Source organism: Cololabis saira, chromosome 16, assembly GCF_033807715.1.
Source record: "Cololabis saira isolate AMF1-May2022 chromosome 16, fColSai1.1, whole genome shotgun sequence".
Taxonomy (NCBI): domain Eukaryota; kingdom Metazoa; phylum Chordata; class Actinopteri; order Beloniformes; family Belonidae; genus Cololabis; species Cololabis saira.
In genome coordinates, this window is record NC_084602.1 from 6,312,469 (window position 1) to 6,325,405 (window position 12,937).

Here is a 12,937-nt window from a genome sequence, read left to right on the forward strand (position 1 = left end):
AAAAAAAATAGTCAACAATCATGGGGCTACGTACACAGCCAAACACATGAAGTTTTATTTCATAAAGACTTTATGGTTATTGCCAGTACTGGAGTTGAGGGGGGATGAGGGGGGATGGCATCCCCCCTGAAATAAAAACGGTCCAAATCATCCCCCCTTCCCATCCCTTATGTCATTTCATCAATGAATGTGGTTTTACTGCTATTTCAACATTTAGAGTCATCACCAGAAAAATAACACCAGAAAAATAACTTATTTGACAATTTTCACCTGTTTCAAGTAAATTTTCACTTGAAATAAGTACAAAAATCTGCCAGTGGGACAAGATTTATCTTCTCATTACAAGCAAAAAAATCTTGTTCCACTGGCAGATTTTTGTACTTATTTCAAGTGAAATTCTACTTGAAACATGTGAAAAAAAATTTCAGTGATGAGTCTTGTTTTAAGTGTAATGAGATTTTATTTACTATAAAACATTTTAACTAGAAATAGGACAAATACTATTATTTTGAGTTTTTGCAGTGATCCATTTACTTATCCTGTGAAGGACAGAGTCATATTGATAAGTTCAGAAAACTGTTTTTTATTGTTGTGTTTTGATGTATTTGATGTAAGCCCAGTGGATATTTAGCTTACAGAAGGCTGCATTTAACTGCTGCTATGTCATCCCTGCAGTATTTCTGCAGGTGTTTTGGTCACTGCTATTATTTGTATAAATCCACCATCCCCCCTTATTTATTTTTTTTACAACTCGAGTACCGGTACTGGTTATTGCCATAACTGTTATTACTGAGGGATTGCACCAGCATCTGCAGCTGCGCGCTGCTGCCGCAGCTGTCAAAACGGGCCTCAACAAGACGAGGTTGAAAAGGGGGGGGGGTGTGTTGTGTAAACTGTTTAAATGAGAGTAATAAATGTCTCAAGGTTTTTCGACTAAAAAACATTGTTTTTCGAAACATAAAGTAGAGTTTCAGGTCCTAAGATAGCCGTAGTTTTAACCAGAGGGAGGGCGTGTCGGTGTATATTGATACCCCCCCTAACCCCCCCCCGGGCCGGAGTGGTTCGGTCCGCCGCTGCTGTCTCCGCTAGACCGTCTCCAGGGTGATGAGAGAACACGCACTGACTCGGCCTGGGAAAACACATACGAGCCGTGGATAACCAGGATAACCGCCGACATGGCTGGTATAAGGCGAGTTAACGGGAAAATATCCGGAGTCAACCCAGCTGTCAGGTAAATGTTGATATGGACTGAAGCTTCTAGAAACCGCCTCGTTACAGCTGGGCAGCTAGCTAGCGTTAGCGGCAGCGGCTGCCACTTAAGGCTGATTTATGGTTCTGCGTTACACCGACGCAGAGCCTACGGGGTAGGGTACGCGGCGACGCGCAACCCTACGCCGTAAGCTACGTACGTCGATTTAACGCAGAACCATAAATCAGGCTTTACAGTTAACTTAAATTAGTATTCAGGCCGCATTAACACAAATATCGCGCTGTGCGTGCTCCATACGAGCCAACCATAGATTTATTTATTTATTTATTCAAAGGTTTAGTTATCAGGGACAATGCACATTAATAATACATTTAAACAAATGTAAAATATGCCAGAATTAGCCAAAAAGGCTATTTTTCATCTGCTGTCCCTGGGCTGGTGTAAAATAGTCAACCTAAAAGAAAAAATATTAAGATATAATCAATAAAACATTTCCAATTAAGAAGGCTACATCATAATAAAGATTAAAAGGTAAGAGACTAAGCTAAAATACATACACACAGGTTAACATAAGCTCAACAACAGACAATTGCTACAAACGAAAACAGAAACAACATGAAGCAGCAACAGTAACATCCACATTAATAACACAAGACACAGTAACACACTAACAGGCCAAAAACAAACAAGACAAAAGCACTACACACAGAATAAAAAGCCATGCACAAAAAGCAACAGTGTAACTAGACAAACTAATAGGCAACATGACAGGTGGATCAGACAAACACACAGATGAACTACATACTGTACAAATACAAATACATCGGATTCCCAAAACATTTGACGTTGTTAGAGTGAAATGAGACTAATGGGATGCCCTACCCTAAAGCAAGAAACTAGGCTTAATGTGAGTTAAGACATATGATAATATGCTTTAATATACTTCACACATAGTTTTTTTTTGTGATCAAAGGTTTTTATTTATCTTTCATGATTTTCTTATTATAAACGGTCCACAATGATGTCAAACCAACATTAACACATATTTTCACCCCCTTCCAAACGCACCCCTTGGACCTAAGCATTTGATGAAAACAATTAATAATAAGAAAAACAGATAATACAACAATAAAAAACAAACAAACAAAAAAAGAAGGACAAAATAAAACAAAGACAAAACATAATAATTGTCAGGGTTTGACACTTCCTCCCAGTTTCAGTTCTGTCCCTCCTGTTTCCCATTTGCCCTGATTGTGTCTGCATCTGTGTCTCGTTGTGTCTCGTTATCCCCTGTGTATATCTGGTCTTGTCATTCCTTTGTTCCCTGTCGGTCCGTACTGGTTCTTCCTCCATGTCTCCTTGTAGTTTTTCCCGATCCTGGGTTTTTGTTGATCCTGCTCTGCAGCGCTTTTAGTTCTTGTTTTTTGTGAATAAACCCCTTTTTGTTGAGAACTCCTGCCTCCGGCCTCCTACTCTGCTCTCCTGCGCTTGGGTCCTCAGCTAACCTATCATAACAATATCAAAAACTGGACAAGAATAGCTGCAACAAGGTACACTACACAAACTCAAAATCTTAACAAGAATATTTGTCTTATTTCTAGTTAAAAAGGCTAATGTTTAGTCAAATAAATCTCATTACACTTAAGACAAGACTCAAAAAACAACCATTTTCACCTGTTTAAAGTAGATTTTCACTTAAAATAAGTAGAGAAATCTGCCAGTGGAACAAGACTTTTTTGCTTGTAATGAAAAGATAAATCTTGTTCCACTGGCAGATTTTTAAAATTTATTTCAAGTGAAAATTTACTTGAAACTGGTGAGAATTGTCAAATAAGTTATTCTTCTGGTGATGGCTCTTATTTAATGAGATTTTTTGACTAAAAATGAGACATTTTAACTAGAAATAAGACAATTATTCCTGGTAAGATTTTGAGTTCTTGCAGTGTAGTCTATATCAATTATAAATACATCTTTCAATACATCTTGCTTGCTGGCCTAACAGCAGCAAAAAAGATAATTGCAGTAAGATGGAAACCACCACACATCCTTAACATCTCCCATTGGTTTTTGACTTGATATTATCTATCTGGAAATATCTACAGCCCGAATCCATAATGCAAAACAAAATATTTTATTTTGGTATATGGCAGCAGATCAAATTAACACATAGTTATACAGCTGTATTTATGAAGGGGAAAGCCGAGTCATTATATTAACCCCACACCTGCTGAATAGTACTAGTCGTAGTACTGATGATAATAATACTGTTAGTATTTCGTCCCTACCTACAATCCCATGTCTAAAAACCATCTTTAAACCAGCCCATCTTTGTGTTGAGATTCGTAAAAAATAAAATTTAAAAATATGTCTGAAAAGTTATGAATTAACTATTAATGACAACATTTGTCTCAAGGTTAATATCCAACAATTCATTGCAATTCAAAAATACTTTACTTATCCCTGAAGAGTATACAACCCTGATTCCAGAAAAATTGGTAAAGTGTGTGTGTGTGTGTGTGTCCACTTTATTAGGTATACCTTGCTAGTACCGGGTTGGACCCCCTTTTGCCTTCAGAACTGCCTTAATCCTTCGTGGCTTAGATTCAACAAGGTCCTCTGAGAGTTTGGTCCAAATATACATGATAGCATCACGCAGTTACTGCAGATTTGTCAGCTGGACATCCATGTTGAGAATCTCCCGTTCCACCACATCCGAAAGGTGCTCTGTTGGACTGGACTGAGGATTGGACTGAGATCTGGATATTTTCTCTTTTACCTACCGTTCTCTGTAAACCCTAGAGATGGTTGTGCTCGAAAATCCCAGTAGGGATACTCAGACCAGCCCGTCTGGAACCAACAACCATGCCACGTTCAAAGTCACTTAAATCACCTTATTCCCCGTTCTGATGCTCAGTTTGAACTGCAGCAGATCGTCTTCACCATGTCTACACGCATAAATGCATTGAGTTGCTGCCATGTGATTGGCTGATTAGAAATTTGTGTTAACGTGCAGTTGGACAGGTGTACCTAATAAAGTATATGTGTGTCTATAAACATATATGAGCATATATATATGTGTGTGTGTATATGTATATACAATAATAATAGTACTCAATAATATATCTGTTTGTATCAGGGTCAAGGCCAACACTACAGTTAAATACCTTGGCTACAGAATCGTGAACATGATACATAATAATAACACCATTCCATAATGCCATGCCCGGATTAACCAGATCTGTGACAGTTGTTGGGGGACTAGGGGAGGATAGAGGATAATATAGGATTGTGGGAATGTTAGTATGCAAACAATCCAGATGGAAGAGGATACATGTGAGAGCTATGGATCCTTCAAAACCCAACAAACAGCTTAACCAAGAAACACCTGGTGGTTCACTGTTTTTGTTTTTTTTTTTTTTAACAATGCCATGACTATAGACTTATTTTCTCTTTTTTATTTCCAGTTGTTGTCGGCTGCGTCAAGTTCAGGCTCTGCTGTGGGAAGGGGGCACTATGACTCCTGATGGCATCCTGTGCTCTCTTGGTACGTCAGGATGTCAGATTGTTTTCATGTCTGCCCCTTGTTTACTTTGTATGATCTGGTTCACTGCACTGAATATAGAAAAATATTTTTAAAAACATGTTTTATAATCTATTTGTTCCCACTCCAAAGTCAACAAATGTTAATGTCTTTCTGGGTGTTTTAGGAATTGACAGCCGATATAATGAAGGGTGCTCTGAGCTGGCTAAATACTTGTTCTATGGACTATATGGGCGAGATCAAGGGAACCTGGAACATGCACTCGAGGAATTTCCTGAAGAAATGATGGATGGTGATGGTTGATTTATTTCATTTTTTATTATTATTTATGTTTTGCTTTTTACTTGCCCTATTTCTTTTTCTCCTTTTTTGATGTATTAAATTGTGTACTTCCCAGACGTGGTCCTCCTGATAAAGGCAGAGTGTGTTCATCTGTACTGTAACCCCCTGAACTACAGTTACGTCTTGCCCTATGTGTCACATTGGAGGAACTTGCATCTGTATTGCATGACAGAGGCAGAGGTAACATCCTTCTCCCTAACTACTGACATATTATTTGCATGTATTTCAGTTCCTTCATGCTTAAGCCACAAATGTGAACCTTATCAAGCTCACTCGGACATGTTGGGAAATCTAAGTGGAATATCATCCTGTGTGGATACAATGAAAATGGCAAATTACTTTTTCAGTTACGTGTGACCCAGTCTCAGTAGTGATTGCTACGGACGAGTATTAGGGCCAGGCAGGAGAAAAATACAAATATTTTAGAGGAGGAAGACTTTTTTTTTCATTATGCACTTCAAGAACAAAGTTGAAATGTTGAGAAAAAAGTCGAAATGTTGAGATAAATGTTGAAGTACAATTTCGAGAAAAAAGTCGAATTGTCGAGTAAAGAGTCAAAATTTTGTGAATAAAGTTGAAATGTCGAGAAAAAAAGTGAAATTTCGACTTTATTCTTGAAATTGTATTTCAACATTATTCTTGACATTTTGACTTTTTTCTGGAAGTGCACAATAAAAAAAAAATCTTCCCCTCTCAAATATTTTTTCTCCTGCATGGCCCTAGTACTCTTCTGTGGATTGCAGATGTTTTTCATTGCTGAATATTTAGACATGAATCCTTTCCAGAAAACTTAAAATGTATTGAAATGAATCTTCTCTAAATTGTTGTAATTCATTCACCTCCTCATACAGTATGAAGATGAAGAAGCAGCAGAGGAATTCAAAATCTCCAGCTTCGTTTCAATGGTGCAGGATTGCCATCGTATTGGAGTACCTTACAGCTCCCAGGGTACATTTTAATCTCCACATTTATCTGCTCCACATGCGTTTGAGAAGTAATAACATGATCATAAACTATTTAACAACATGCCATAACTCAGTAGATAGCAGTATAATTAGTTTTACTTTGTTGACAGCATGTTACTGTAATACTTTGATAACATTAGTTAGGACAGATAAGTATAATTTAAGTACATATTGATTGTAGATATTATTCATTTTAGGGCACATCCAGAAGTTCGATGTGTTTATGGTGGAGAAGTGGCCCTTGATTCAAGCGTTCGCCCTGGAAGGTATTGGTGGAGGAAGCTTTTTCACAATGAAATACAAGGTACACTCAGGCGAATAATGTTAATAATCAGAACAATAATGAGTTATAAACAGTGTGTATAATGGTTCTACTATTTTGTTATTTATGGTTTTTATTGCAGTTAATGGATATGAGTGAAAAGCTGTGGCAAGTTTACAACCGACTTGACCCACTGTCCGTGGATAACCTACTCACAGAGGTGAAATTGGGGGTTTAATCTTACATTTTTTGGATTAATTGAATGAATTGTGGTATTATGCATAAATTACATTGAATTGGGCTGAATTTGAATGTAATTATTGAACTGTGTTTATCACTGGTAACTTTGTGTGTTTTCTGATGGCTCTTGTGGTGAATTGATGCTATACAAGCAAAGTGAAATGAAAAAAAAAAAGGAAATCAGCTGTTCTAACTGTTACTGTGTCCTGTTGATTGTATCAACACTGACCTCTTGGAACAACTCAATCTTAAAAGATGTTTAGATCCATAGCTTTGATTGATAATGTTTCGAATAGCATGTATTGATCTCCTCCCAATAAAAGGCTTTGATATTTTACTGAATATGTTGCGGTGTAGACATGAGAAGTGTAATTGCGTAATAATACTTGTATTTTTGTATTGTAGGATTTGGTGAACTTTGAAAAGCAGTGGAGTTGCTTCTTTTCTCGCATGGACCTGGAGAATCATCTCTCTATTTTGGAGCTGTCTGAAGCACAGGCAGGAGAGGTGTGTTTACAGTTGTACCTCTTACCACCAAAATAAATAAGCTGAGCAAGGCTCTACTGCCTTTTCAGTATTTATATATAATTATATATATAGTTAGGTGTTATTGTTGATGTTCTATATTCAGTGTTTTAGCTTAAAAATGTGAATAACTTTTATTTGATTTCAAAGCAACAGTGACAGCTGTATCTTCTCACCATTCCACAGGCATTTCGTTCTTATTACTCTCACGGACTGATTTCAAGCAACATTACAGACCAAAGGTATTTTTATGATTTGCTTTGTCTAGATAGTGAGGTTGATTTTTCCTCAGCAGTCCAACACATTGCCTCATCAATGCTTGTTTAATTCCAGTAAAAAGCGGGAGCCGTTGGTGTTATTCGGGACACATTCCTCTGCAGCAGATTTGGAGAGCTACTCTTTCAACTTCCCGTCAGAGAGTCACCAGGTCCACAACACGGGGCGTCCAGAGTCTCCAGCCACGCATATGGTGAGGAGACAATCACCGCATGACCGCTGTACAAACACTAACATTTATCTTTAATTATTTGAGTGATTGAAGCTGCATGTTCACCACATTGAGGTGAAAGAGAGAGATACAGGGAGGGAAGGAGGATGCAGCACCATCTGGTGAATTACTCTGAAACAACCAGAGGTCTTTGACATGCTGGACAAATTCCTGTTAAATCTTTTTTTTAATAGTTTGTTATTACTGATTCAGTAACTCCTGAGAGTAAAGTAAATAAGTAAGATTCAATAACAAAATACTCATTCATTCCTAAGGTTTTGAGCATGGGAACATGATTTAGAAAAAATAAAATAAATCATAATTTCTTCTGGTTATTATGTGCTCTTAAAATTAGGGGAGTATATTTCTCAATTGGAAAAAAAAATATGTGGTATATTACACTGTTTTATAATAAAACAAACAGCAGAAGCAGTGTGGAAAAAAGAAAATGCACTTTCACTGATTTCACTGTAATTACGAGGGTATGTAGTAGGGATGCCCCGATACCATTTTTTTCACACAGAGTACGAGTATTTTAATATATGTACTCGCCGATACCGAGTACCGATACGATACTTCTACCACAAAAATAACTAGGCTAAAAATGCAATGAATTGGAAGACAGGTTTTATTTGCAACAGAAATTCAATTTTAAACAAAACTCAGCCGGCCGGGCTTTCCTCCGCGGCCCAGTCGCGCTGGGAGCGCTAGCCCCCCCCCCGGCCATGTGCAGCGCCGACAGCCCCCAGTCTGCGTTGCTTCTGTCGTCGTCCCTTATTTTGAAATATGTCCACTCTGCTGACGTCCCGCTGCATTAATTGTCGCTATCTTGCCTGAAACGGTGCTGCCAGTCTCACTCATGTATCACTCTCTTCTCATCACCACACTAAGCTTAACATCTCAACATCTCCCCCTAGAGGTGCTAACTAGTAACTACAACAACAATGAAGTATCGTGCGTGGTATCGGAGAATTTTTGCGAGTACGAGTATATGAGAGCAGTATCGGCCCCGATACCAGTATCGGTATCGGGGCATCCCTAGTATGTAGCAACCATGTGCTCTTCATCAAATATCTTTGATTGATTCATCATCATCAAGTACGACCACCTCTATTAGTTAACACCATGCCAAGAGGGAAAGACATGTTCTTCCACAAGTTCATACTTTTTCAGTATAAAAGATTATTTACAAGTGGAAATCATTCAAGACAGGCGCCAGTCGAGTGTATGTTCCTGCAAGTTCACTCCAAGGTCAGGTTCTGCACCGCTCCAAGAATTTACAGAAAACCCCAGATCCATTCCTCCGACTGTACAGGACTCAGTTAGCATTTTAGATGTTAACTTTTATGGCAGTACAATAGAAATTACAGGTTGTTTGGAGGGATTCCACCACATTTGGGGGCACAAACACCTCACATCAGTGGTTTGATAACTTGGGCTTTTTTTGTAGGCATGACACCTGGGTATTGTGCGCTCATGGAAGAAGGTGTACATTTATCTGTATGCCAAACTATTCTAGAGTCAAACATGAGCACATCTGTCTAATAGCTATAGTGTGACTGCATTTGGGCAATGGAATAGGACAATGATGCCAAACAAACAAGTAAACATACAACAGAACTGATCCACCGCTGTAGTGAAACACTGGGTTAAAATTCCTCCACAATGAAGTGAAATGGACAGACATAATGATTTCCTCAGGTTCTTCCTGCTGAGGCTGATACTATAAGCTCTGTAAACATTTCTACACGCTGCTTCTCCATCTTGGGTTTGTGTAATATGTGATTTTATGTTGTTCATTCGAGGTAATATGTATATTTTTTATTAAAATCTTAGACTTGAGTGAGTATTTTTGACATGACTGTATATACTGCAGTTGGACATTTTACACAACCTCTCGCTGATGTCAAGTGGTATTTGTTGTGTATATGCAGATGTGTTTTAAATTAAATGTTATCTGTCCCTCTTTAGATCTTACAGTGCGTGGCTCCCAAAGGACCTTTGGCCTGCTCTCGAACATATTTCTTTGGGACTACCCACACCCCATATCTAGGTACGCTTTACTGAACAGTTAACTTACTTTATATATTAATGGCCTTTGCATATTTGTCAAATATTATGAAATTGGCTACTTTTACTACAGTTGTCTGCAGCATCGTCATTGACACACATGCTGCAGAACTTTATTAATTTACAGGTGAAAGTGTCACTAACTGATTTCAGAGTGAAATATTTCTTGACATGGAGTTACTAAATTGCGAGTATTAGGGCCAAACTAAGACAAAAAGAAATTGAAATTACGAGAATAAAGTCATAATAATATGAGAATAAAGTGGTAATATTACGAGAATAATGTTGTAATATTAAATATATTATAAATATATAAATATAACTTCACAAGATGCTCAATATTCCTCATTTTAACACAGGGAGAAGATGCTCTTCCTGTTAGAGTTCTCATAAATTATATTCTCATATAATTACGACTTTATTCTCATAATATTACGACTTTATTCTCATAAATTACGACTTTATTCTCGTAATGTTACGACTTTATTCTCGTAATGTTACGACTTTATTCTCGTAATATTACGACTTTATTCTCCTAATGTTACGACTTAATTCTCGTAATATTACGACTTTATTCTCGTAATATTACGACTTTATTCTCGTAATATTACGACTTTATTCTCGTAATATTACAAATTTATTCTATTACGACATTATTCTCATAATATTACGACTTTATTCTATTACGACTTTATTCTCGCAACATTATGACTTTATTCTCGTAATTTCCATTTTTTTTGTCTTAGTTTGGCCCTAATACTCCGTCGTACTAAATTACCAGTCTGTTAAATGCTTAAAAATCTAGGAGTTAAGTGTTGTTAGACAAGTTCTTAGTGTTCATAGTGTCGGCATGTCATTTATTTTATCAATACGAACTGTTTTTCTCCAACAGGAAATCAAACGACAGAACAAAAGAAAACAGAAGTCTTGTGAGTGATTAAATGTTCTACGCATTATATTTTTCTCTGCAGTTCTTCCTGACGCTGTCTGTGGAATTGGTAACAATGTTTTTGAAATAATTATTGCTGTCTTTAAGAGTTTTGTCACAGATTTATTCAGCTGCTGTTCAAGGAGTTCTTTCGGGAATCAAAAGCTACTCCTTTACCTGCAGTTCCACCAAGGTATGCAAAACAAATCACTGATCTGACGATGTGAACTGTGACATTCGCAGTTTTTCATCAATCCTATTATTCCAGGCTAAGGACGCAGCTGAAAAGACGTTTTTGAGGACACTGGACTCAGTGGGTCTACATCACTACTGCAGACCTCTAAGGTACAAATCACGTTGGGTTATTTCCACTTTTGTGCTCGATGTGAGATTTAAATTAAAGCTTATCCTGGCTCAGTTGTTTGGATTCATTTTTGATTTTGTGTTTTTCTTTCTCCAGGTCCAAATGTAAATTCAGCATTCAAGCAGTGAATAAGCAAGGAATGTAGGTGTTAGAGTTCTCTTAATGGCCATTTGTAAATACATTTAAATGTACCTCGTCATTGTCATTATCTTATTTGGAAAATATAAATTAAATTGATGCATTATTAAAACCTGCTTGAAAACAGTAACTTCAGACTGAAATATTTTCATGAATTACAGGATAATTCCTCTGAGTGATGAAGACAATCGCTACTTTGTAAAAATAGTAAGTTGGACACAAGTTTTCTATTTGCTTTATCACAGCCTCACAATGAAAAGGCGTATTTCATTTTATTTCATTTATTTATTGAGCACAATTTTTTTTTTAAACAGTGCATGGAGGGAACGGAGCCCAAAGGGCGTGTACAGAGTTCCACTCCCATTAACAACTGTGATTAAATAACAGAGATAATATACAACAAATTTAAAAAATTATAAATATAAACGTAAAAGAGTACATGAATACAAGGTCTGGATTACATTAAAGATAAAGACATTGAAGGTTAAGACAGAATAAGATGTTTTATTAATAACGTTCTGAGGGAGATAAAAGATAATGTTGACTTCAGCGACACATTCAAGTCATTCCAGAGTTTTGGATCTAAATGTAATATAAAATTGATGACCAGATGTTGGACAGAAGGGTAAATGAAGATTGCCACTGTGTCTAGTTGGATATGAAATCAGATGAAAAAGTAAAAAACTGCTGAAAAGTGACAGGAAGATCTTGTTTTCTATTGATAAACTTATGCACAAACAAGCATGAGAGAAAAACATTAAATTTATGAATGATAATAGTGAATATTTCATAAAAAGAGGTGCAGATGGTTCGTGTCTACCAGACCTAGATATTGTTCTTAAGAATCTTTTTTGGATTAGCAGTAATTTGTTGAGAAAAATTGGATAAGTTACAGACCAGGCAATATTGCAATAATTCATTTATGGAAATATTATGTACTTAGCGCTCTATTTTTATACTAACTTTGCCCTCCTCAAGGCTTCCCTGATCGTCCACGACATCCCTGATCTTGAGGGGAAAACGGGGAGCTTTGGCTCTGTAGTCTTCTCTGAATCCTTTCTGGAGTCCAGCATCAACATCCAACAGAGAGGTAATATAATAAGTGTTATTACAATAGATCACTGATTGGATCAGCAAACAAGCTTTTAATAATCTAATAAGCAATATGAATCTGCAAGTCACGGAAAAGGGGACTTGTCAAGGAATATCTTCTTCCTGTATCATGTATTGCATTTTTTACTAGTCTCTTATGTTTCTCCTTTGCTGACTGTGTGTTTGTAGATGGCACGGTGTCCTCGGACAGCTGCTACACCATCCTGACTGCAGCTGTGCCTCGCTACGCCTGCTGGCTGGTAGGTGTGGCGCTGAAAACATATCTGCATTATTCAGATAGCTGGCAAACAACTATATATAACTATTATATACGTTTTGTCCTGCTTGATTTTAGATGGAGTCTGATGTCAAGCAGTCTGAGCAAGCCAAACATCTCGCTATGGTTAGTGCAGAAGCCTCACATATTTAAGGGTGCTTTCACACCTGTCCCGTTTGGAGCAGATCGGCTAGGAGAGGTGGTCTCGGCTCGCTTCCATTACAGACCTGGAGCGGTTAGTTTTTTTATTTGGAGTGAGAACATAATCGACACAGCAACCGACACAACTCCATTCATGTGTATGTGCTACCGCGGTGCAAGGAGAAGAGTCGCGCAGCCTCCACCACCTTCTCTCCGTGCCGAGATGTTGTCACAGCGCGGCACGGTGAAATTAAAAAATTCTGGCAGGGTTTGCGCAGTGCAAACGCCGTGGCAGGCGGCCTCTCGCCCGCAGGGCGGCCGCTCTTGCGCCAGTAGCACATAAATGAATGGGAAA

At 37.6% G+C, this 12,937-nt stretch overlaps 1 protein-coding gene across 2 annotated transcripts in view; it reads left to right on the top strand.

The window, feature by feature from the left end:
• The first annotated feature begins 1,101 nt into the window (after nucleotides 1-1,101).
• The window catches only part of dnaaf9 (dynein axonemal assembly factor 9), a 40,041-nt gene continuing 28,205 nt past the window's right edge, over nucleotides 1,102-12,937 (top strand). For both annotated transcript variants that reach the window (XM_061744328.1, XM_061744329.1), the window contains exons 1-19: nucleotides 1,102-1,231; nucleotides 4,675-4,754; nucleotides 4,918-5,043; nucleotides 5,149-5,273; nucleotides 5,945-6,041; nucleotides 6,256-6,362; nucleotides 6,463-6,540; nucleotides 6,966-7,067; nucleotides 7,272-7,327; nucleotides 7,419-7,554; nucleotides 9,544-9,625; nucleotides 10,535-10,571; nucleotides 10,679-10,763; nucleotides 10,839-10,915; nucleotides 11,031-11,075; nucleotides 11,234-11,279; nucleotides 12,051-12,162; nucleotides 12,354-12,424; nucleotides 12,520-12,567. In XM_061744328.1, coding sequence (XP_061600312.1) covers nucleotides 1,176-1,231; nucleotides 4,675-4,754; nucleotides 4,918-5,043; nucleotides 5,149-5,273; nucleotides 5,945-6,041; nucleotides 6,256-6,362; nucleotides 6,463-6,540; nucleotides 6,966-7,067; nucleotides 7,272-7,327; nucleotides 7,419-7,554; nucleotides 9,544-9,625; nucleotides 10,535-10,571; nucleotides 10,679-10,763; nucleotides 10,839-10,915; nucleotides 11,031-11,075; nucleotides 11,234-11,279; nucleotides 12,051-12,162; nucleotides 12,354-12,424; nucleotides 12,520-12,567 — 1,566 coding nt within the window. In that variant the 5' untranslated portion in view covers nucleotides 1,102-1,175. The remainder of the gene's footprint in view (nucleotides 1,232-4,674; nucleotides 4,755-4,917; nucleotides 5,044-5,148; nucleotides 5,274-5,944; nucleotides 6,042-6,255; nucleotides 6,363-6,462; nucleotides 6,541-6,965; nucleotides 7,068-7,271; nucleotides 7,328-7,418; nucleotides 7,555-9,543; nucleotides 9,626-10,534; nucleotides 10,572-10,678; nucleotides 10,764-10,838; nucleotides 10,916-11,030; nucleotides 11,076-11,233; nucleotides 11,280-12,050; nucleotides 12,163-12,353; nucleotides 12,425-12,519; nucleotides 12,568-12,937) is intronic.